The sequence below is a fragment of the Hyla sarda genome, chromosome 4, assembly GCF_029499605.1.
Source record: "Hyla sarda isolate aHylSar1 chromosome 4, aHylSar1.hap1, whole genome shotgun sequence".
NCBI lineage: Eukaryota > Metazoa > Chordata > Amphibia > Anura > Hylidae > Hyla > Hyla sarda.
This window is the reverse complement of record NC_079192.1, coordinates 243,485,767-243,507,506: the sequence shown is the minus strand read 5'-3', so window position 1 is coordinate 243,507,506 and position 21,740 is coordinate 243,485,767. Positions and strand designations below refer to the sequence as shown.

The following is a 21,740-nucleotide window of genomic DNA, read 5'->3' as shown; positions in this document are numbered from 1 at the left end:
GGGGAGACTGGCTGCTGATAGGCTACATCCTGCATGTGATTCAGGGTCATCTTGCCTCCCTGCCTTTCCGCCTTCCCAGCGTTCCTTGCCCTATGTACTGACATGTGGATCTGCCATTTTAGATGTCCTGGAGCCTGGACCGCAGTAAATGGGGTTTAATGAAACGATTTGCGCTGTAGAATCACGGCCATATTCACATTAGTTGCAAATCGAATTTCTCCTGAAATTCGTAATAAATTCGGGTACGTCAGCTTCGATTCGCTCATCTCTACTTATCTACTTATCTCCATCTCTACTTATTTCCTGCTGCCTTTCCAACACTCAATCTAATCTCAACTTTCTGGTGTTGTTTAATTCACAGGAAATGTACATTCAGATAATTACTTCAATTCCTTTACACACATCACAGCATATCCTTGTTATGTATCTTTAGAATCTGGTTGGAATTTATTGTGTTTTATCCTCTTAATTTTTTTTTTTTATATATATAAATAATCTGTGGTATGCACATGTATCCAGTAACCTATATATCTCTGTATGTGAATAAAAATATACTATACACAAAAAGGGAGTCATACTGTTTGATGCATACAGTACTAAAACTTAAACATTATACCAAACATGTTGTTTAACCCCTTAAGGACGCAGCTCATTTTCACCTTAAGGACGGAGCCATTTTTTGCCATTCTGACCACTGTCACTTTAACCACTTAAGGACCTAGGGTGTATGGATACGCCTTGACGTCCTGGTACTTAAGGACCCAGGGCGTATCCATACGCCCGTGGGAATTTCGGTCCCCGCCGTGCGCCCCCCCCGTCATCAGACCCCCCCATATTGGCGCAAATCGCAAGTGAATTCACACTTGCGATTTGCGCCGATTCCGGGTCATACGGGTCTATGGTGACCCTGTGACCCGAATATAAGGGGGATCACGGTTGTCTGAGACACCCAAGATCCCCCTGTAGGCATAGGAGTGAGGTGGCAGGGGTGCCACCCCTCCTATCCCTGCTATTGGTCTGCTATTGGTTGTCAGAAGTGACAACCAATAGCAGATCGGGGGAGGGGGGGGTTAACTTTCGTTTTCCCCATCCTGCCCACCCACAATAGGCGGGGCAGAACGGGGAAATGAAGGGGACCGAATGCCGACGTCCACTTACCGGTCCAGAGGCTGCGGGCGACGGAGATCGTCGGCGGCGATGACGTGCGTCAGAAGAGGACGGCTCCATGGATCCTACGGAAGCCGGTAAGTTGATCTGGAGGGCTACAGTCTGAGACTGTGGTCTCTAAACTCTAGCCCTCCAGATGTTGCAAAATTACAACTCCTAGCATGCCCACATAGCTGTTTGCTGTCTGGGCATGCTGGGGTTTGTAGTTTTGCAACATCTGGAGGGCCACAGTTTTGAGATCACTGTGCAGTGGTCTATAATCTGTAGCCCTCCAGATGTTGCAAAACTGCAAATCCAAGCATGTCCAGACAGCAAACAGCTGTCTCGGCATGCTGGGAATTGTAGTTGCGTACCTCCAGCTGTTGCAGAACTACATCTTCCAGCATGCCCTTCGGTGATCAGTACATGCTGGGAGTTGTAGTTTTGCAACAGCTGGAGGCACACTGGTTGGAAAATACTGAGTTAGGTAACAGAACCTAACTGAAGGTTTTCCAACCAGTGTGCCTCCAGCTGTTTCAAAAGTACAACTCCCAGCATGCACGGTCTGTCAGTAATGCTGGGAGTTGTAGTTTTGAAACAGCTGGAGGTTCATGCCCCCCCCCATGTGAATGTACAGGGTACATTCACACGGACTGGTTTACAGTAAATTTCCTGCTTCAAGTTTGGGCTGCGGCAAATTTTTCGCCGCAGCGCAAACTCCTAGTGGAAAACTCACCGTAACCTGTCAGTGCAAATGTACCCTAAAAACACTACACTACACTACCACAAAATAAAGGGTAAAACACTACAAAAACACCCCCTTACACTGTCCCCCCCCCCCAATAAAAATGAAAAACGTCTTGTACGGTAGTGTTTCCAAAACGGAGCCTCCAGCTGTTGCAAAACAACTCTCAGCATTTCTGGACAGCCACTGACTGTCCAGGCATGCTGGGAGTTTAGCAACAGCTGGTGGCACCCTGTTTGGGAATCATTGGTGTAGAATACCCCTATGTCCACCCCTATGCAATCCCTAATTTAGTCCTCAAATGCGCATGGTGCCCTCCCACTTCGGAGCCCTGTCGTATTTCAAGGAAACAGTTTAGGGTCACATGGGGTATTTCCGTACTTGGGAGAAATTGCACTACAAATTTTGGGGGGCTTTCTCTGCTTTTACCCCTTATGGAAAGGAAAAGTTGGGGGCTACACCAGCCTGTTTGTGTAAAAAAATAAAAAAATTTACACTAACATGCTGGTGTTGCCCCATACTTTTTATTTTCACAAGCGGTAAAAGAAAAAAAAAGACCCACAAAATTTGTAACGCAATTTCTCCTGAATACGGAAATACCCCATATGTGGGCGTAAAATGCTCTGCGGACGCACAACAAGGCTTAGGAGTGAGAGCGCACCATGTACATTTGAGGCCTAAATTGGTGATTTACACAGGGGGGGGGCTGATTTTACAGCGGTTCTGCAATAAATGCAAAAAAATTAATACCCACATGTGACCCCATTTGGGAAACTACACCCTTCATGGAACGTGACAAGGGGTATAGTGAGCCTTAACACCAGACAGGTGTTTGACAAATTTTCATTAAAGGAGTAGTCCAGTGGTGACTCAGTGGTGAACAACTTATCCCCTATTTTAAGGATAGGGGATAAGTTGCAGATCGCGGGGGGTCCGACCGCTGGGGCCCCCTGCGATCTCCTGTATGGAGCCCCAAGAGCCCGCGGTAAGGGGGCATGTCCACCTCCGCTCGAAGCGGCGGCCGACACGCCCCCTCAATACAACTCTATGGCAGAGCCGAAGTGCTGCCTTCGGCAATCTCCGGCTCTGCCAGTGACATGTATTGAGGGGGCGGGTCGGCCGCCGCTTCGTGCGGGGGTCGACACCCGCTATCTGGCCGGAGAGCCGGGGCCCTGTACAGAGAGATCGCAGGGGGCCCCAGCGGTCGGACCCCCCGCGATCTCAAACTTATCCCCTATCCTTAGGATAGGGGATAAGTTTTTCACCACTGGACTACCCCTTTAAAGTTGGATGGGAAAATGAGAAAAAAAAATGTTTTCACTAAAATGCTGGTGTTACCCTAAATTTTTCATTTTCACAAGGGAAAATAGGAAAAAAAGCCCCCCAAAATTTGTAACCCCATCTCTTCTGAGTAAGAACATACCCCATATGTGAATGTAAAGTGCTCTGCTGGCGCACTACAATGCTCAGAAGAGAAGGAGCGCCATTTGGATTTTGAAGAGAAAATTTGTCCGGAATTGAAGGCCACGTGTGTTTACAAAGCCCCCATAGTCCCAGAACAATGGACCCCCCCACATGTGACCCCATTTTGGAAACTACACCCCTCATGTAATGTAATAAGGGGTACAGTGAGAATTTATGCCCCACAGGTGTCTGACAGATTTTTGGAACAGTGGTCCGTGAAAATGAAAAATTTTATTTTTCATTTGCACAGCCTACTGTTCCAAAGATCTGTCAAACGCCAGTGGGGTGTAAATACTCACTGCACCCCTTATTAAATTCTGCGAGGGGTGTAGTTTCAAAAATGAGTTCACATGTGGGGGGGTCCACTCTTCTGGCACCACGGGGGGCTTTGTAAATGCACATGACCCCTGACTACCATTCCAAACGAATTCTCTTTCCAAAAGCTCAATGGCGCTCCTCCTCTTCTGAGCATTGTAGTTCGCCAGCAGAGCACTTGACGTCCACACATGGGGTATTTCCATACTCAGAAGAAATGGAGTTACAAATTTTGGCGGTCATTTTCTCCAATTACCCCTTGTAAAAATGTACACATCCAACTTTAACAAAAAGTCGTCAAACACCTGTGGGTAGTTAAGGCTCACTGTACCCCTTGTTACGTTCCTTAAGGGGTTTAGTTTTCAAAATAGTATGCCATGTGGGTATTTTTTGCTTTTCTGGCACCACAGGGGCTTCCTAAATGCGACATGCCCCCCAAAAACCATTTTAGCAAAATTTGCTTTCAAAAAGCCAAATGTGTCTTCTTCTCTTCTGAGCATTGTAGTTCGCCAGCAGAGCATTTTACGTCCCAATATGGGGTATTTCCATACTGGTTGCGAATTTTGGGGGGCATTTTCTCCCATTACCCTTTGTAAAAATGGTACATTTTGGGGGGAAAACAGCACTTTAGTCAAAAAATTTTTTTTTCCATTTACACATCCGATTTTAACGAAAAGTCGCCAAACACCTGGACCCCTCACTGGACCCCTTGTTACGTGCCTTGAGGGGTGTAGTTTCCAAAATGGTATGCCATGTGGGGTTTTCTGCTGTTCTGGCACCATAGGGGCTTCCTAAATGTGACATGCCCCTCAAAAAACATTTCAGAAAAACTCACTCTCCAAAATCCCATTGTCGCTCCTTCCCTTCTGAGCCCTCTACTACGCCCGCCGAACACTTGACATACACATATGAGGTATTTCCTTACTCAAGAGAAATTGGGTTACAAATTTTGGGGGGCTTTTTCTCCTATTACCACTTGTAAAAATTCAAAAACTGGGTCTACAAGAACATGCGAGTGTAAAAAATGAAGATTTTGAATTTTCTCCTTCACTTTGCTGCTATTCCTGTTAAACACCTAAAGGATTAACACAATTACTGAATGTTATTTTGGATACTTTGAGGGGTGCAGTTTTTATAATTGGGTCATTTGTGGGGTATTTCTAATATAAAGGCCCATCAAATCCACTTCAAATCTGAACTGGTCCCTGAAAAATTCCGATTTTGAAAATTTTGTGAAAAATTGGAAAATTGCTGCTGAACTTTGAAGCCCTCTGTTGTCTTCCAAAAGTAAAAACATGTCAACTTTATGATGCAAACATAAAGTAGACATATTGTATATGTGAATCAATGTATCATTTATTTGGAATATCCATTTTCCTCATAAGCAGAGAGCTTCAAAGTAAAAAAAAATGCAAAATGTTCAATTTTTTCATAAAATTTTGGAATTTTTCACCAAGAAATGATACAAGTATCAAAATTTTTTACCACTAACATAAAGAAGAAAATGTCACGAAAAAACAATCTCTGAATCATAATGAAAGGTAAAAGCATCCCAGAGTTATTAATGCTTGAAGTGACAGTGGTCAGATGTTCAAAAAATGTCCGGGTCCTTAAGGTATATTTGGGCTGGGTCCTTAAGGGGTTAAGCATTAAAGGTGTATTCTGGTGAAAAACTTTTTTTTTTAAATCAACTGGTGCCAGAAAGTTAAACAGATTTGTAAATTACTTCTATTACTGTACTGTACTGTACTGTACTGTACTTATTAGCTGCTGAATACTACAGCGGAAATTCTTTTCTTTTTGAAACACAGAACTGTCTGCTGACATCACGAGCACAGTGCTCTCTGCTGACATCTCTGTCCATTTTATGAACTGTCCAGAACAGCATATGTTTGCTATGGGGATTTCTTTTTACCCTGGACAGTTCCTAAAATGGACAGAGATGTCAGCAGAGAGCACTGTTCTCATGATGTCAGCAGAAAGCTCTGTGTTTCAAACGGAAAATAATTTCCACTGTAGTATTCAGCAGCTAATATGTACAGGAAGGATTAAGATTTTTTAATAGAATTAATTTTACAAATCTGTTTAACTTTCTGGCACCAGAGTTTTTAACCGGAGTACCCCTTTAATAACCGATTATTCTGATTCTGAGATTGTTTTTTAGGGACATATTCTACTTTATTTTAGTGGCAAATTTTCGCCGTTACTTGCATCCTTCTTGGTGAAAAATCCCAAAATTTCATGAAAATTTCGAAAATTTAGCATTTTTCTAACTTTGAAACTCTCTGCTTGTAAGGAAAATGGATATTCCAAATAAATTTTATATTGATTCACAAATAAAATATGTCTACTTTATGTTGGCATCATAAAATAGACATATTTTAACTTTTTGAAAAAATTAGAGGGCGTTAAAGTATAGCAGCAATTTTCTAAATTTTCATGAAAATTGCAAAATCTGAAGGGACAGATGTTACAGAACTACAACTCCCAGCATGCCCGGGCAGTCTAGTTGTAGTTTTGCAACATCTGGAGGGCTACCATATGGGCACCACTGTAATAGTGGTCTCCAAACTGTCACCCTTCAGATGTTGCAAAACTACAACTCCAAGCATGCCCAGACAGCCTTTGGCTGTCTGGGCATGCTGGGAGTTGCAGTTTGGCAACCACTAGAAGGGCAGCAGTAAATATCGCTTTACTGCCACTTTCCTTGATGCTCCACGCCGTCGCCTCCCTACCTGTGCCGCTGATCTCCGCTGATGTCACCGACGATCGGCGGTCCCCACGGCATCTTCTTTGCAGGTACCGGCCGCCATCTTCTCCCCCCGTTCTGCTAGACATCCAGGGGTGGGCAGAGCGGGGGGTTTCCATGGCAACCCCCCATCTTCAACTGCCATTGGTCAGCACTCATTGCTGACGAATGGCAGGGGATAGGAGGAGGCTGCAGCACTGCAACCTCGATCTTATCCCTCAGGCTAAGTCTCCACTTGTTTTTTTGCACTGCGTTTTTAGGGATTTAAAAAACGCCTGAAAGATCGCCAGTGTAAGTGACGTCATCATGCGTTTTTTCATTTGTGTGGAAATTGCACCCTGGCGTTTTTTTTTTTTTGGTACCCAATATTTCTTGGGTACCAAAAAAAAAAAAAAGGATGCAGCAGTGATGGAAAAATGTTTATTAAACGCAATGTATATATTTTATAACCCAATTTTTATTATTTTTTAATAAAGTGTGTGTTTCACTTTTTTTTTCAAATACATTTTTTATGTAGTACTACTACTTCCAGCATGGAACAGACTGTTCCATGCTGGGAGTGATAGTACCTGTACTATAGACATATATCGTCCATAATATAGCAGAGAAGCGAGCAGGTCTATACATCGCTCGCCTCTGCACTATACTCCGGCCACTGATGTCAACAGAAATTCATATTTCCCACCCAGAGCTGTGATTGGCTGGATGGTTTCAGCCAATCACAGCTCTGAGGAAAAGATGAATGAATGAGCGGCCGGCCCGGAGTATAGTGCAGAGCAGGGATGTGAGCGATGTATACATTCGCTCCATCTCTGCTATAGACAGGACGATCACAGAGGGTGTCAGTAGTGACATCCGCTGTGATGTGTCCTTAAGCAGGCACTACTACTCCCAACATGGAGCACACTCTGCTCCATCCTGGGAGCTGTAGTACCTGTATTAATAGACAGATCGCAGCGAGTGTAACTTCTGACACCCGCTTCGATCTGTCTATTAATGCAGGTACTACAGCTCCCAGCATGAGGCAGAGTGTGCTCCATGTTGGGAGTAGTATTACCTGCAGTTATGGAAAGATCACTGCGGGTATCACTCCTGACACCCACTGTGATCCTCCTGTATAATGTATAGATGCAGCGGCCGCTCTCCTATGGTCCCCTGTATATATACACATGTTCCTATTTCTCACAGAGAGCTGTGATTGGCTGGAACCATCTGGCCAATCACAGCCCTGCAGGAAATATGAATAAGTGTAAATATACGTCAGGGCAGGGGACCATAGAAGAGCGTCCGCCGCATCTATATATTATACAGAAAGATCGCCGTGGGCGATCTGTCTATTTGTACAGGTAGTACTACTCCCATCATGGAACAGTGTGTTCCATGCTGGGAGTAGTAGTACTAACTAAAAAAAATGTAAAAAATAAAGCAAAAAAGTGAAAAACACACACACAATACATTTTTATAATTGTCGGATACATTTTTATTTCCCCGCACACATAAGTTGATCCCTGTTTAAAAAGTAATATTTTTTTTTCAATAATATACATTTCATTAGATACAATTTTTTCCTTCACTACTGTATATTTTTGAAGAAAAAAAAATGTAACGGTACCCTAAGAAGTTTTATTAGAAACAGCTATCTACATCACAAACGCCAAAGTTAAAATCCACATAGCGTTTTTCTTGGTGTTTTCTCACTCCCATAGACTTCTATTGGAGCAAAACGCCACGATTTTGACAAAAAATGCCGGTTTGAGGGAACTACAGCATTTTTTTCAAAACGCCAAAGAGCGGAAAAAAACGCAGAAAAAGTGAAAAAACTGCAAAAGGATTACAAAAACGCCAAAGTGAAAAAACGCAAAGTGGAATTCGAAATTTGCGATTTCTCATTGACTTACAGCTAACATCTGGCCGCAGCGTTTTTTGACCAAAAAAACGCCATGCGGCAGAATTGGCGTTTTTCTTTGCGTTTTGCAGGAGAAAAAAAAACAAGTGGAAACTTGGCCTCAGGATGATCGGGGCTGTCACTGACAGCTTTGATCATCCCCATTTTCCGGGCGATCGGGTCACCAGAGACTCGATCAGCCTGGAATAGCAGAAAATCGCATGTCTGAATTGACATGCGATTTCCTGCGATTGCCGACATGGGGGGGGGGGGGGTCTCAGGACCCCCCTCGGCGATGTGCCGGCATGCCTGCTGAATGATTTCAGCAGGCATCCTGGTCTGGTCCCCAACCGGCTAGTGGCGGGGACCGTAATTCCCACGGGCGTATCCATACACCCTACATCCTTAAGGACTCGGGATGCAGGGCGTATGCATACGCCCTGCGTCCTGAACAGGTTAAACAAAGTTGAAATTGTGTATGTTTTGCATTTATACTAAATATGTTATTAGTTGAGACAGATTATTATTGTCTACATAGTGCACATAATGAGTTGCACTAGACAAAAGATAAACTAGATAGATAGAAGTATATGAGATGTACAGATAGATTACTTACATCTGTATGATATTTAACTAAATGTGTATCTGATACTTTTTTTAATGTTTTCTCAGACATCTCTTTTAATGATGATCATGGGAGAATTAGAACCATCAGCAGGAAAAATAAGACATAGCGGAAGGATATCATTTTCACCTCAATTCTCCTGGATCATGCCTGGTACCATCAAGGAGAACATTGTGTTTGGAGTATCGTATGACCAATACAGATATTTAAGTGTCATTAAAGCCTGCCAACTGGAAGAGGTGTGTCTGTATTTTATTTCTATTCTTAAGTAACAGTCTTGTAAAATGATTTATACAGATAGATAATGTATGCTTGAAACAGAACTATTTTGTTAACTTAAAGACAGAAAGTAACAGATATTTAAAATCAAAATAGAGAACAGCACAATACCTTGCTGTCATAGGCTGGCATGTGCACTGGTGTGACCTAGAAGCAGAGAGAGTGCCCTTTTTAATTGTTTCCATTTTTTCTCTTCCATACTACATTTACAATTAAAAATCTGTTATAAAATTAAAAAATTTAAAAAGTGCTGGTTTTACAAAAATCCACCTTTTTATTACAAATAGCATGTTACATAACTGAGCTGAAAATTAGAAGTCCCTCCCTTATTATGCCTACAACACATCTCACCATTCTTAGTGTCCTGTACCTGCCGTCATGAATCAACATGAATGGAGGGGCTGTGGCATGATGTTACGATCATGCAAGCCACATGCCTCTGTGTCCATAACACCGCAGCGCCAGCCCGGAGATTGCGGGGGTCCCAGTGGCCGGATCCTCCACAATAAGACATGTTAGGGGATAATATGTCTAGGGGCAGAGTACCCCTTTAACTGCTAGGAAGTGTGTTAGGAAGCACCAATAATGTTCTGCCTTAGTATTAGATAAAGGCCTGGGGCGGCAAAGAGAAAACCTTTGTACAGAAAATATAGGTCTATTATTCTGCATAAAAATCCTGCACTTTATCGGTTTATATGAAAACATGCACAGTGTCAACAAGAGATGGAAGAGAGAGAAGGAACAAAAATCATTCAGTTGCTGTGTCATAGACACAATCATATATAAATGTTAGTGTTAATGCAAATACATGGGTGAGCACAATAATATAACAATCAATAACTATTGTGGACTTACAGTACAATACCAAATAAAAGCACTATAATAGACATGTCCTAATTAGTAAATCCATATACATACCAAACACCTGAGACACTTACTCATGTAGTACTAAGTCACTCACCGCCACCTACTACCCCATTGTGCGTTTTACATTCTGTACACTTTTTCAGGGGGCATTGAGTTATATTCACTATGAGGGGCATTTACTAATCTTTTACTATGTAGTCTGGTTTTTACCCTGTTTTTTTCTACTTCATTTTTGACTATGTGCGACAAATTTACTAAATTGTTGCACGGCATTAATAAATTTGGCACACATAGGCAAAAGTGGGAAATTTACTTCATGTAGTAGAAAAAATAGTCTGTTCCTTTTTCCTGCTGTCTGAATAGGTTTGGCTGCTAGGTTTCCTTCTGGATCTTTTGTTTTTGAGTTTTTTTTTAGCTTTTTCACCACATCTAAATAATTCAATAACTAAATTGTAGTCATGGCTCAGAAGTGGTAAACGGCATTTAGTGTGTCTGTGTGTGTGTGTGTTTATTACATATTTTTTACATTTTTTTTCTCCCTAAATGTACTTACACTTTTTTTTTTTGGTTACTTCTTCTACAGATCCGTGTATCCTGTGGACTCCTTCAGATTCGGTGGACTACTTCGACGACCAGTGTTTTTCTTTGCTTGATGTTAATAAAATGGTTAACGAGGGCTTGTGGGGGAGTGTTTTTTTGTAATAAATTTTTTTTTAAACCTGTTGTGTTTTTTTTTTTTTTTTTTACTTTACTAGATAGGCTTAGTAGTGGAAGCTGTCTTATAGACGGAGTCCAATACTAAGCCGGGCTTAGTGTTAGCCACAAAAACAGCTAGCGCTAACCTCCAATTATTACCTCGGTACCCAACACCACAGGGGTGCCGGGAAGAGCCGGTACCAACAGGCCCGGAGCGTCAAAAATGGCGCTCCTGGGCCTAGGCGGTAACAGGCTGGTGTTATTTAGGCTGGGGAGGGCCAGTAACAATGGTCCTCGCCCACCCTGGTAACGTCAGGCTGTTACTGTTTGGTTGGTATTTGGCTGAGAATAAAAATAGGGGGACCCTATGTGTTTTTTTTAATATATTTAATTATTTATTTAAAAAAAAAAAGTATAGGGTCCCCCCTATTTTCATTCTCAGCCAAATACCAACCAAACCGTAACAGCCTGACGTTACCAGGGTGGGCGAGGACCATTGTTACTGGCCCTCCCCAGCCTAAATAACGCCAGCCTGTTACCGCCTAGGCCCAGGAGCGCCATTTTTGACGCTCCAGGCCTTTTGGTACCGGCTCTTCCAGGCACCCCTGTGGCGTTGGGTACCGGGGTAATAATAGGGGTTAGCGCTAGCTGTTTTTGTGGCTAACGCTAAGCCCAGGTTAGTAATGGACTCCGTCTATAAGACAGCTTCCACTACTAAGCCTGTCTAGTAAAGTAAGGAAAAAAGACAACAGGTTTTAAAAAATTTTTATTAGAAAAAACACTCCCCCACAAGCCCTCGTTAACCATTTTATTAAAATCAAACAAAGAAAAACGCTGGTCATCGAAGTAGTCCACCAAATCCGAAAGAGTCCACAGGATACACGGATCTGAAATGAGAAGAAAAAAAAAATGGGTTAGTACATTTATTATCACCTGCTCACACATCTCCCGCCCTGTACGACTACATCTGCCAGCATGCCCTTACAGTAAGGACATGCTGGGAGTTGTAGTTGTGTGGTGCAGGAGATGTGTGTGCAAGAGACAAGCTTGTCCCCTGCCCCCAGCTGCAGGACTACAACTCCCAGCATGCCCTTACAGTAAGGTGGGGCGGAGGCCGGGCACAGTAGTTTTGCAACATCTGGAGGTCCGCAGGTTGAAGACCACTGCTCTGGTATAACAAATCAGTACTGCCTGTCAGTGTAGAGTAAAGCCTAAAACAGTGTTTCCCAACCAGGGTGCCTCCAGATGTTGCAAAACTACAACTCCCAGCATGCCTGGACAGCCAAAGGCTGTCCAGGCATGCTGGGAGTTGTAGTCTTGCAACATCTGGAGGCACCCTGGTTGGGAAGCTTGGGCAACTTACCGACTTCCGTAGGATCCAGCGCTGCACGACACTGCCGCGCGACGATCTCCGTCAGCGATCGTCGCTGGAGCCTCGGAAGGGTAAGTGAACATCTTCGCCGGTCCCCTTCAGCTGTTTAGTTTTGCAACAGCTGGAGGACTACAGTTTACAGACCACAAACCAGTGGTCTGCAAACTGTGGCCCTCCAGCTGTTGCAAAACTACAACTCCCAGCATGCCTGGACAGCCAATGGCTGTCTAGGAATGCTGGGAGTTGTAGTCTTGCAACATCTGGAGGCACGCTGGTTGGGAAACACTGTTTTAGGCCAGTGTTTCCCAACCATGGTGCCTCCAGCTGTTGCAAAACTACAACTCCCAGCATGCCTAGTAAATGCCCCTCTATATGATCTTATTTTGCTAATTTATTGTGCTCACTCATTTATATACCCTAATACTGGCATTTCTATATGATTGTGTTTATCTGAGAGTCACTGAACGGTTTGTGTTGGTTCTTTATTTACACCTCCTGTTAACAATGGCCTTGATTTACTAAGAGTGGAATGGAGTTCTCTTTGTGGGTTTTTTTCCAAAACAGATATTTTTCCACAGTATTTACTAAGGTTTCCCATCATTTTGCAATTTTCCTACGTTTTGCTTTTTTTTTTTACACATGTTCTGAGCTTTGGGGTTTTCCTCAGCTTAAATCCACCACATTTTCAGTGTAAATATGTAAATATGTTGGGATATTTAGTAAATATGTTGGAATTTTTCTAAATTGTCGCGGACACACCCCTTTCGACGACCACGCCAACTTTTCCCAATGGTCAGACAGAATATCTGGCGCAAAACCTGACAAAACAGGTTGGGCTCACAATTGTAAATCAGGGATAATGTGTATGTTTTAATATGAACTATTGAAGTTCTGAATTTTTATTTAGGATAGTAAATCCATATTTTCTGTGAAAAAAAAAGCTTATTTTTTGTTCTCTGTAATGATAACAACTTGTATTAAAATGGACATATGAATGGTTGAAAAGTATTTTTAAAACATATTTTTGTCCAGTGTGATTTTTGTGTATAAAGAATATTTGCCAAGGTGAATGAGAGTCTGGCTACAACTGGACCCATCAACATGTATACTTTTTGATATATTAGTTGGCATATTGAGTTAACAACATGAAGCGATGTCCTCTGTGTTTTGGGCGTTTTTATTTTGAAAATGTTCTAAGCATACTTACAAGGCGATTTGGCATAGAATCATTTTTCAAGAGAAACAAACTTCTATTACCTGATAACATGTATCAAGGATCTCACATTTTGAGCTGTAACATAATGATACCAATAACAGAATGTGAATATTTTCTCACATGATAAGGAAATTCTGTTCAGTAAGTAGGACACCGCAGGCATATCAGTATATTGTAAATCTTGATACCTTTAGAAACATTTAAAGCCCATGTGATGCACTTATTATATTTGACAGCCAAATACTCATATAATAAACAGGAATTCCCACAACCACCCCAAAATATGACATGACATACATGCATTTCATAGTACATTTAAGGAGGTATAAAGAGGGCTCAGATGCCAAGCTCTCTCCATATCCAGCAATACCCAGCTGCTTTCAGTTACTGGCATGGAACAAACTCTATGCCAGCTATTCATCTAGATGCAAAGAGTGCCATCCAAACAGTTACAGATGCAGTAGAGTTAAGCCTCATTCACGCATTTCAGAGCGAAATCCAGCTGAAAAATTCTGCTAGGGAATTCCATTGCAGCAGAGTCCCATTGTTTTAAATGGGATTCTACTGCATGATGCAGGTGACAAAAATCCTCTGATCCTTCTCAGAAATGCATTGCTGTTTATGTAGACAGCGCATTTCTAAGCAGTCTTAGCACTGGCATGTCTGCCCAGAAATTTTTCCTAGCAGCTATTCTGTGTACCTACCCAAATGTATTTTTAAATCAACTGGTGCCAGAAAGTTAAACAGATTTGTTAATTAATTCTTTTTTTTTTAAATATAAATCTTTCCTGTACTTATCAGCTGCTGTATACTACAGAGAAAGTTGTTATTTTCAGTCTGAACACAGTGCTCTCTGCTGACACCTCTGTCTATGTCAGGAACTGTACAAAGCAGGATAGGTTTGCTATGGGGATTTGCTCATGCTCTGGACAGTTCATGACATGGACAGAGGTGTCAGCAGGGAGCACTGTGGTCAGACAGAAAATAACTATACAACTTCCTCTGGAGCATACAGCATCTGATAAGTACTGGAAGGATTAGGATTTTTAAATAGAAGGAATTTACAAATCTGTCTAACTTTCTGGCACCAGTTGATTTTTACAAAAATTGTTTTCCACCGGAATACCCCTTTAACAGTCAGCTTGGTATGTTAATGCATCTAGTTAACAGACTATGACTTTGACACTAAACTCTACTACATCAGTAGTACCTCTTATGCAAGTCTGTGCATATTAACAACATTTGTAAAATGCATATCAGTGGTGGTTAGCGGTCCCATAGGCCCCCCCCCGTGACTCAATATGTATTGCATTGATCTGTATAAGCAAATGATTGCTTATACAAATCAAACTGAATTTTGTAATGATCTTGTTCTTGCCTCATCAGCCCCACTTGGTGGATCCTATCCAGCAACAAAGCAAATAAAAAAAATATAAAACAGATAGTGACTAAAACATAACTTTTAATAACGTGTCTTTATTAAAAAAAAAACAAGATGTGAGCCAATCACCTAATACAAAAGAGAATATCTATTCTCTCAATGTAAAAAACAGGCTTAGTATATGCACCAGAGTATATTAACAACCCAGGATTTATCAATGACCATGCTGCACTAGTGTAAGCCCAATAATGGACATGTTTGCACCTTTATCCACGCCCTCTACCTATTTCTACCATATCAGTCTGTAGTGACTGACATCTTCAGAATGGTGAAGTGCAAATAGTGAACAATATCAACAAATGTGACCAATTATAACACCACACAAGAACTATATCCCATTACATAGTAGTCCTTTATTAGTTTCTCACAAGCACTACATAATACAAATATGCAGGGTAAAGTCCTGTGGGAAAAAGAATATTCCAGCCTGCAAAGGAACATGAGCACCACGCATTCACAAACACATGGAGATGGCCATCAGTTATTGCCCTCTTTGAGCAGTGGTCTCAATAGTTTTGTTCCTAAAAGTGGAGAAAAGAATACAAAGACTAGTTTCATAATGATAGGATGTCTTGTGGAAAAAATATTTATACAGATGAGCTGTTACTCATTGGGACGCCGCTCACATCGTATTCATGCGCTGAACAGAACCTGCTGTGATGCAGGGAGCCGTGACTTTCCTGCTACTTCTGCTCGCGCTCAGGCAGACTCACGCCTTGCCTCATATCCGGTTTCAGGACCCGCTCGTCACTCCTAACTACTCCCCTCATCTGACGGTGGGGAGGCGGTCTCATGTTGTGTAAACAAAAACAGCCCAATGACGCAAATTAGTCTCAGCAATCGGAATGAGGACTGTTAAATAGTAATACAGGTACCAGGCTTATACTGGCAACTGGCAAATAAACTCAGTGATGCAACCAACTAGAGCTATTATGAAGCATGCAAAGGTTCAGTTAATTGCCCAGGGGAGAATATCCCCAAGGTTACTGCAAAACTGCATAATTATATGCAAATTTACATTAGAGGTGTAGATTCTGTAAACAGAGGGTAAGTATAGTGTTATATAGATATCCCAGCAAGAAATGTTCATGGATTAAATATAATGGGATAGGTCTCCAGTATCCAAAAATAATGTCTGTCAGTATAAACACCATATCTGGTATGTTAGTTAGCTGCAATGAATATAAATGACCTAGTAATAGAAGGGTCTAAAGCCCATGTATTCCTATGAGATGATCCTATATAGAGTGTCAAACAGTCCTATAAAAAAGTTAAGAGGATCATCGGAGTAGGCTAGAATAACTAATATCAACATGATGGAGTGCAGCACTTAGGGGAGGGGTCCTAGTTAGGTGGTGAGGGAGATAGAAAGCATGGCCCGAAGTACTATGCCCTAAGTTTGGGCCCTAAACCTATGCAGGGTGGCCGCCCTCAAAAGTGTGGTCCCACTCAGGAACTTCTTAATAATCCCTAAAAGAAACCCTCTTGCTAGGAGATGTACTCACTCAAGGGGACTGACTACAATCTATGCATCCACATCTCCGTCCATCAATAGTAGTCATAAAAAGCACCCAAAATTAAGTTGTTCATTTAATCCTCCAGGCGAAGTAGTCCCCTGATCCGACTTTCTTTTTGCAGGAGAAGTTGATCTATCCTTAAAGGTGAGGGATAATCTCTTTCATGGGGAAAGAAGGGCCTTGAGAGAATTACAGTGTAAAGAGGATCTCCTAATAAAATCCTCCGATAAAGGAGGTAATTTAGTTGTGATGGACAAAACAAAATACATCAAGATGAGTCTTAGTTTACTAAATGACAGTAACACATATGAAGTCTTATCATTGTACCCCACACAGAGATACAAACAGGAACTTGTGACCATAGTTAATAAGCAAAAAACAGGAAAAAATCCGCTCACCTCTCCATGTAGATTGTAGCTGCCATGATTCCTGATTGTTCCAGGTGCTGCCGGGGCGTTGCTGCCGTAGACAAGGTGCGTAATGGAAAAAAGGTTTGCTCACTTGGAGCAGGAATCCCTCAGCACTTCCAGACACATCAATGTGTATAAAAACACAAGCTTTATTTCATCTTCATTAAAAGCATCAGGGTGACATTAATATTCTGTGATATTGACTAGGTGTGAGCTAGAAGCTATACTGCTCGTTACATTGACCAGGTGTGAATGTAGGAGTGTCGGCCCAGGAACAATACAGGAAGTGATGTGCACAAGAGGGAGGAGTTCTATGTCCATTTGTATATTTATTCGGCATAAGATATTTGTCTGAAGCAGACCTTGAAAAAGGCTACATAGCCGAAACGCATCGGTCCATGTTTTTAACTTGATTTGTCACCCTGATGCTTTTAATGAAGACGAAATAAAGCTCGTTTTTTGGGCTATGCAACACAAATTTGGTCGCACAACCCGACAAAAAAAAGTCAGGTTGACATTAGTAAATTGAGGGCTATTGAGTTTTATATATATAGATTTCTTATAGAAGCATGTCTTTTCAAAACTCAACTCTAAACATAAACTTACTATTTTTATCTGAAAATGTATAAAGTATGGATGTTGTCCGTCTGTCCATGTGACATCAAATATTCCATGACGGATAAAAGATACCCTATGCAAACACACCCTACAAGAATTGGCAGCACTAAGATACTCCATACAAATTGGATTATGTTTTATGTAGTGTGATTTTCCAGCAATACTGTTTGTTATGACACATGAACTGTATTATTATAATAACACAACTGTATCATTAGTGCACACTGTACAGCAGCATGAATGACGCGGATATCAACAAGTAAAGCAGAAAAAAAAAAAAAACATATTGATACTGTTTAGGGAACTCAGAAATTACAAACCACAAATGCTAGTTAGAAAAAATCCAGTTCTGTGAAAAACACAATATAAACATTCATAACTATAGGTTGATTCAAAAAGGATTGTGCAAAACTATATCCTCTGCATTCATAACCCAGAGAATATTACACAAATGTATTACCATTAAAAGATACACTATGAAAGTATTATCTTTAAATGTTCAAAGTGATTTTCATTGGTGACATGATGGATGTCTAGGCGGTAGTCCAGCTCTGTCCAGACATGTGCCAGTATATCCTAGATATGTACTCCAGTGTTTCAGTGATGCATTGTCTCAGGTTATTCAGATTCTGTGGCTGTGAAAGAAGTTGCAGGGGTTCATTCTGATGATTGTAGAAGCCAGCACAGCATGGTGAATTGTTTCCGCCGTGGCTGATCAAATGTTCTGGTAGTGTTTTATCCAGATGCACATCCGAACAGAATTGTGTAAATGCACCATTGCATGCATGATAAATGTCACCTGCCTTTTCTCTTCTGTTTTTTCCACCTGGATAATTGTTTAGAAAACAAAATACAGTTCAACATGGCTTTACTATGGTATCACAGGAATCCTGAGGTAGGTTCACACAGCCATGTTTTAGTGTCTGTATTAGGCTATGTTTAGAAGGTGAAATTAAAGGGGTATTCCAGGAAAAAAAATATTTTTTTATATCAACTGGCTCCAGAAAGTTAAACAGATTTGTAAATTACTTCTATAAAAAAAATCTTAATCCTTTCAATAATTATCAGCTGCTGAAGTTGAGTTCTGTCTGGCAACAGTGCTCTCTGCTGACATCTCTGCTTGTCTCGGGAACTGCACAGAGTAGAAGAGGTTTGCTATGGGGATTTGGTTCTAAACTGGGCGGTGTCACGAACGAAATAATGATAAAAAATCCCTCTTACACCACCCAATTAAATCGCTGCCACCACCTGTCAATCTCAAGCCGACAGGAAGCTATCAATCCAATCTGGATATGCTACAATTCCCAAATCTAATCTACTATCCCCAGTAGTATATAAAACAGGAAAAAGATTAATCCAAATCTATAATGTAGCCGAAGTAAATTTAAGACTATAACTTCAATCTCTTTAAGGACAATGTATGTCCGTTTTACCAGACATAATGCGGTACTTAATAAATTAATGATTTATTATGAAAGAAAAATATTCACAGTACATGTAAAAATAGATGTTAACAAGACAAAGTTTCACCACACAGAAAATAAAATGAAAGGGAAAAAACATAGAGTCCTTACTTATAAAAGTTAGAGTTCTATCCCATGGGGTCTGGTAGGAAATGGCGTCTGGCATCCAAAATTAGATCTCGTTCCCCATGCAAGCGCCCCTAGTCCCCCCCAGGTCTGCAGTTTTATACTCTGCTATGGACAAGAGACACTTCTATGTTCAGCCCCTGGGCATGACAAGGAGGAGAGGTAGATGTTGCCACTCCCTTATGATACCTTTATGCCCAAAGAATAGGAAATGTCTTCTATCTTCTACCATGGGCCAGGCACCCACATAATCTTCTAATATTTGGGTTCTCCATCAAATCCTCTTTCTAAGGGTACCTGACATGACCCCCTTATTGTGTATGATTTACCCAGTGCATACAGTTCGGGCAGGTAGCAATACACAAGGGTCATGTGAGGACTCATTTTAAAGGTAGTATGATGGAGAATCTAACCGTATAATATAGGGGCTGCGGACATACTTCCCTGACCCCCATATCTAATATTTGGAAGATATGGAATTTCTACAGGGAGCTACGTCCCAAACATTCCTTTGATCTATTGACATCAGGCCTTGGAGTCTGCTTGTCTGGGAAGGTGTCAAATTTACCATCCAGGCAAGCAGTGTCCATTGATTAGCACAGTTATGTTAATTGCCCCCAAATGGTCACTGGAAGCCATAGCTTAGACGGTCGTCTCCTGGCAGCTAGATCACATTTGCAGAACATGTATCACAGATGACAAGCAATCACAATGCAACATGAATACATATTTTGCCATGGTATATGACACCTCCCCCCTAATAAGAGACGCACTGGGAGGAGGCTCCCACGCCTCTACCTTGCGTCGTTTACCAAGTCTTCCACTTGACAGGGCACCGCAGATAGAGCCGTAATTCTCCCAAAGCCCAAACAAGTTCACAACACACCATTTTCATAGTGGCACTCAATGACAGCATTCTCGGGCCCACTTCATACATTCTTTCTCGAGTATCCCAGCCATACCACTGCTTCTGCAAGAACTGATCGGTATTCATACTCTCTGGCACCTCCCCCATTAGGATCAGCATGTAGTCCCCAAACCTCAAAACAAACCCAAACCCAGACCTTCTAGGGGCACACAACTTTCCTTCCCTCTCCTCTCGAATCGGAGAAGAGGGGCCACACACTCTAAGCCCATATAGGAGTTCAAAGGAGAAGAAGCTAGCGGATTCCTGCGGACCTTCCCTAAAAGCGAACCGAAGATGCAACAGGAATTGCCCCCAGTTCTCCACCTGTGACTCCACAAATGTTCTCCACATTTCTTTCAAGGTCCCCTTAAACTTTTCAATCAAACCATTCATCTGAGGTTGATCAGGGATGGTGACCAGATGCTCACAGACTCTTTATCAGATCAAAGTTCAGCTGGAGCCCCCAGTCAGTTGGCTTCTCTTTGGGATACCCCACATGCGAGATGTTCAACAGAGCATTGGTACCCTTGTCCCAGTATTCCCACTCCTTATGAAGGACCGTGGGATCTGCCTGCTTGACTTGCAGGAGTTCTGGGCTCTGTATTCCAGAGTCACTGCTTGGCTCTAGTTCAGAGTCAGGCTCCTGGCATATTAAGAAGGAAGGTAAGGGGGACTGAGGCTCCCCTGCAGACATCCTTTCTGGATCCGCAGGCTGAGTCAGTCCTGGTCCCCGTCCCTTACTCCGGACAGCATGATGACGGGTGACCATGGCGACATTCTGCCCACCCATCTCACTCACACTTTCTTGCATACGTATTGGATCTTGGGGCTGGACTGACACAGACATACAATCAATCACTTTCTGCTCTGCTTCAGAGTCAGGTGGCCCTCCCACATTCTCACAGGGCATCTCTGGCATCCCTGGTTCTGGCACAGACTCATTCTGCCCTATCTCCCAGTGGCACTGCCCCTTTCTGGCTTCAAACGGCACCACACACGCCTCTGGTTCTGGGGCAAACACGCTCTGCCCTACCTCCCAGTTACATGGTCCGTTCGCACTCTCAGCTGGCACCTCATGCCTCTCTGGTTCAGACACAGACTCATATTCATTTTGCCCTATCTCCCTGTGGCACTGCCCCTTTCTGGCTTCAAACTGCACCACACACGCCTCTGGTTCTGGCGCAAACACGCTCTGCCCTACCTCTCAGTGACATGGTCCGTTCGCACTCTCAGCTGGCACCTCATGCATCTCTGGTTCAGGCACAGACTCATATTCATTCTGCCCTCCCTCCCAGGGAAACAACCTTGGTGTATTCTCACAGGGCATCTCATACATCCCTGCTACCCCAATCTCCCCTGGCTCTGGTACAGCCGGGTACACATGCTTATTCTGCCTCCCTCACTTGGGGACAGAGTAGGCACATTCTCACAGGGCATCTCATACATCCCTGCTACCACAATCTCCCCGGGCTCTGGCAAAGCCGGGTACACATGCTTATTCTGGCCTCCCTCACTTGGAGACAGAGTAGGCACATTCTCACAGGGCATCTCGTACATCCCTGCTACCACAATCTCCCCTGGCTCTGGCACAGCCGGGCACACATGCTTATTCTGGCCTCCCTCACTTGGAGACAGACTAGGCCCATTCTCACAGGGCATCTCATACATCCCTGCTACCACAATCTCCCCTGGCTTTGTCAAAGCCGGGTACACCTGTCCACTCAGGCCTTCCTCCCAGTTGGTTAGGCCATGTAAACCTCCACACTCTGCTCTTCCCATAGCAGGACTCCTATGTGGTGGGGGGTTGGTCATAGGTATCATCATCTGGCACATACTGAGATAACAATTTACCCAAGTCAGTACCTAGTAATACATTTGTAGGAAGGTTATCAGCCACCC

The 21,740-nt window shown here is 42.5% G+C and overlaps 1 protein-coding gene across 2 annotated transcripts in view; it reads left to right on the top strand.

Moving 5' to 3' along the window:
* Nucleotides 1–21,740, top strand: part of CFTR (CF transmembrane conductance regulator) — a 285,066-nt gene that overhangs the window by 97,560 nt on the left and 165,766 nt on the right. For both annotated transcript variants that reach the window (XM_056573841.1, XM_056573842.1), the window contains one exon: nucleotides 8,977–9,168. In XM_056573841.1, the coding sequence (XP_056429816.1) occupies nucleotides 8,977–9,168 (192 nt within the window). The remainder of the gene's footprint in view (nucleotides 1–8,976; nucleotides 9,169–21,740) is intronic.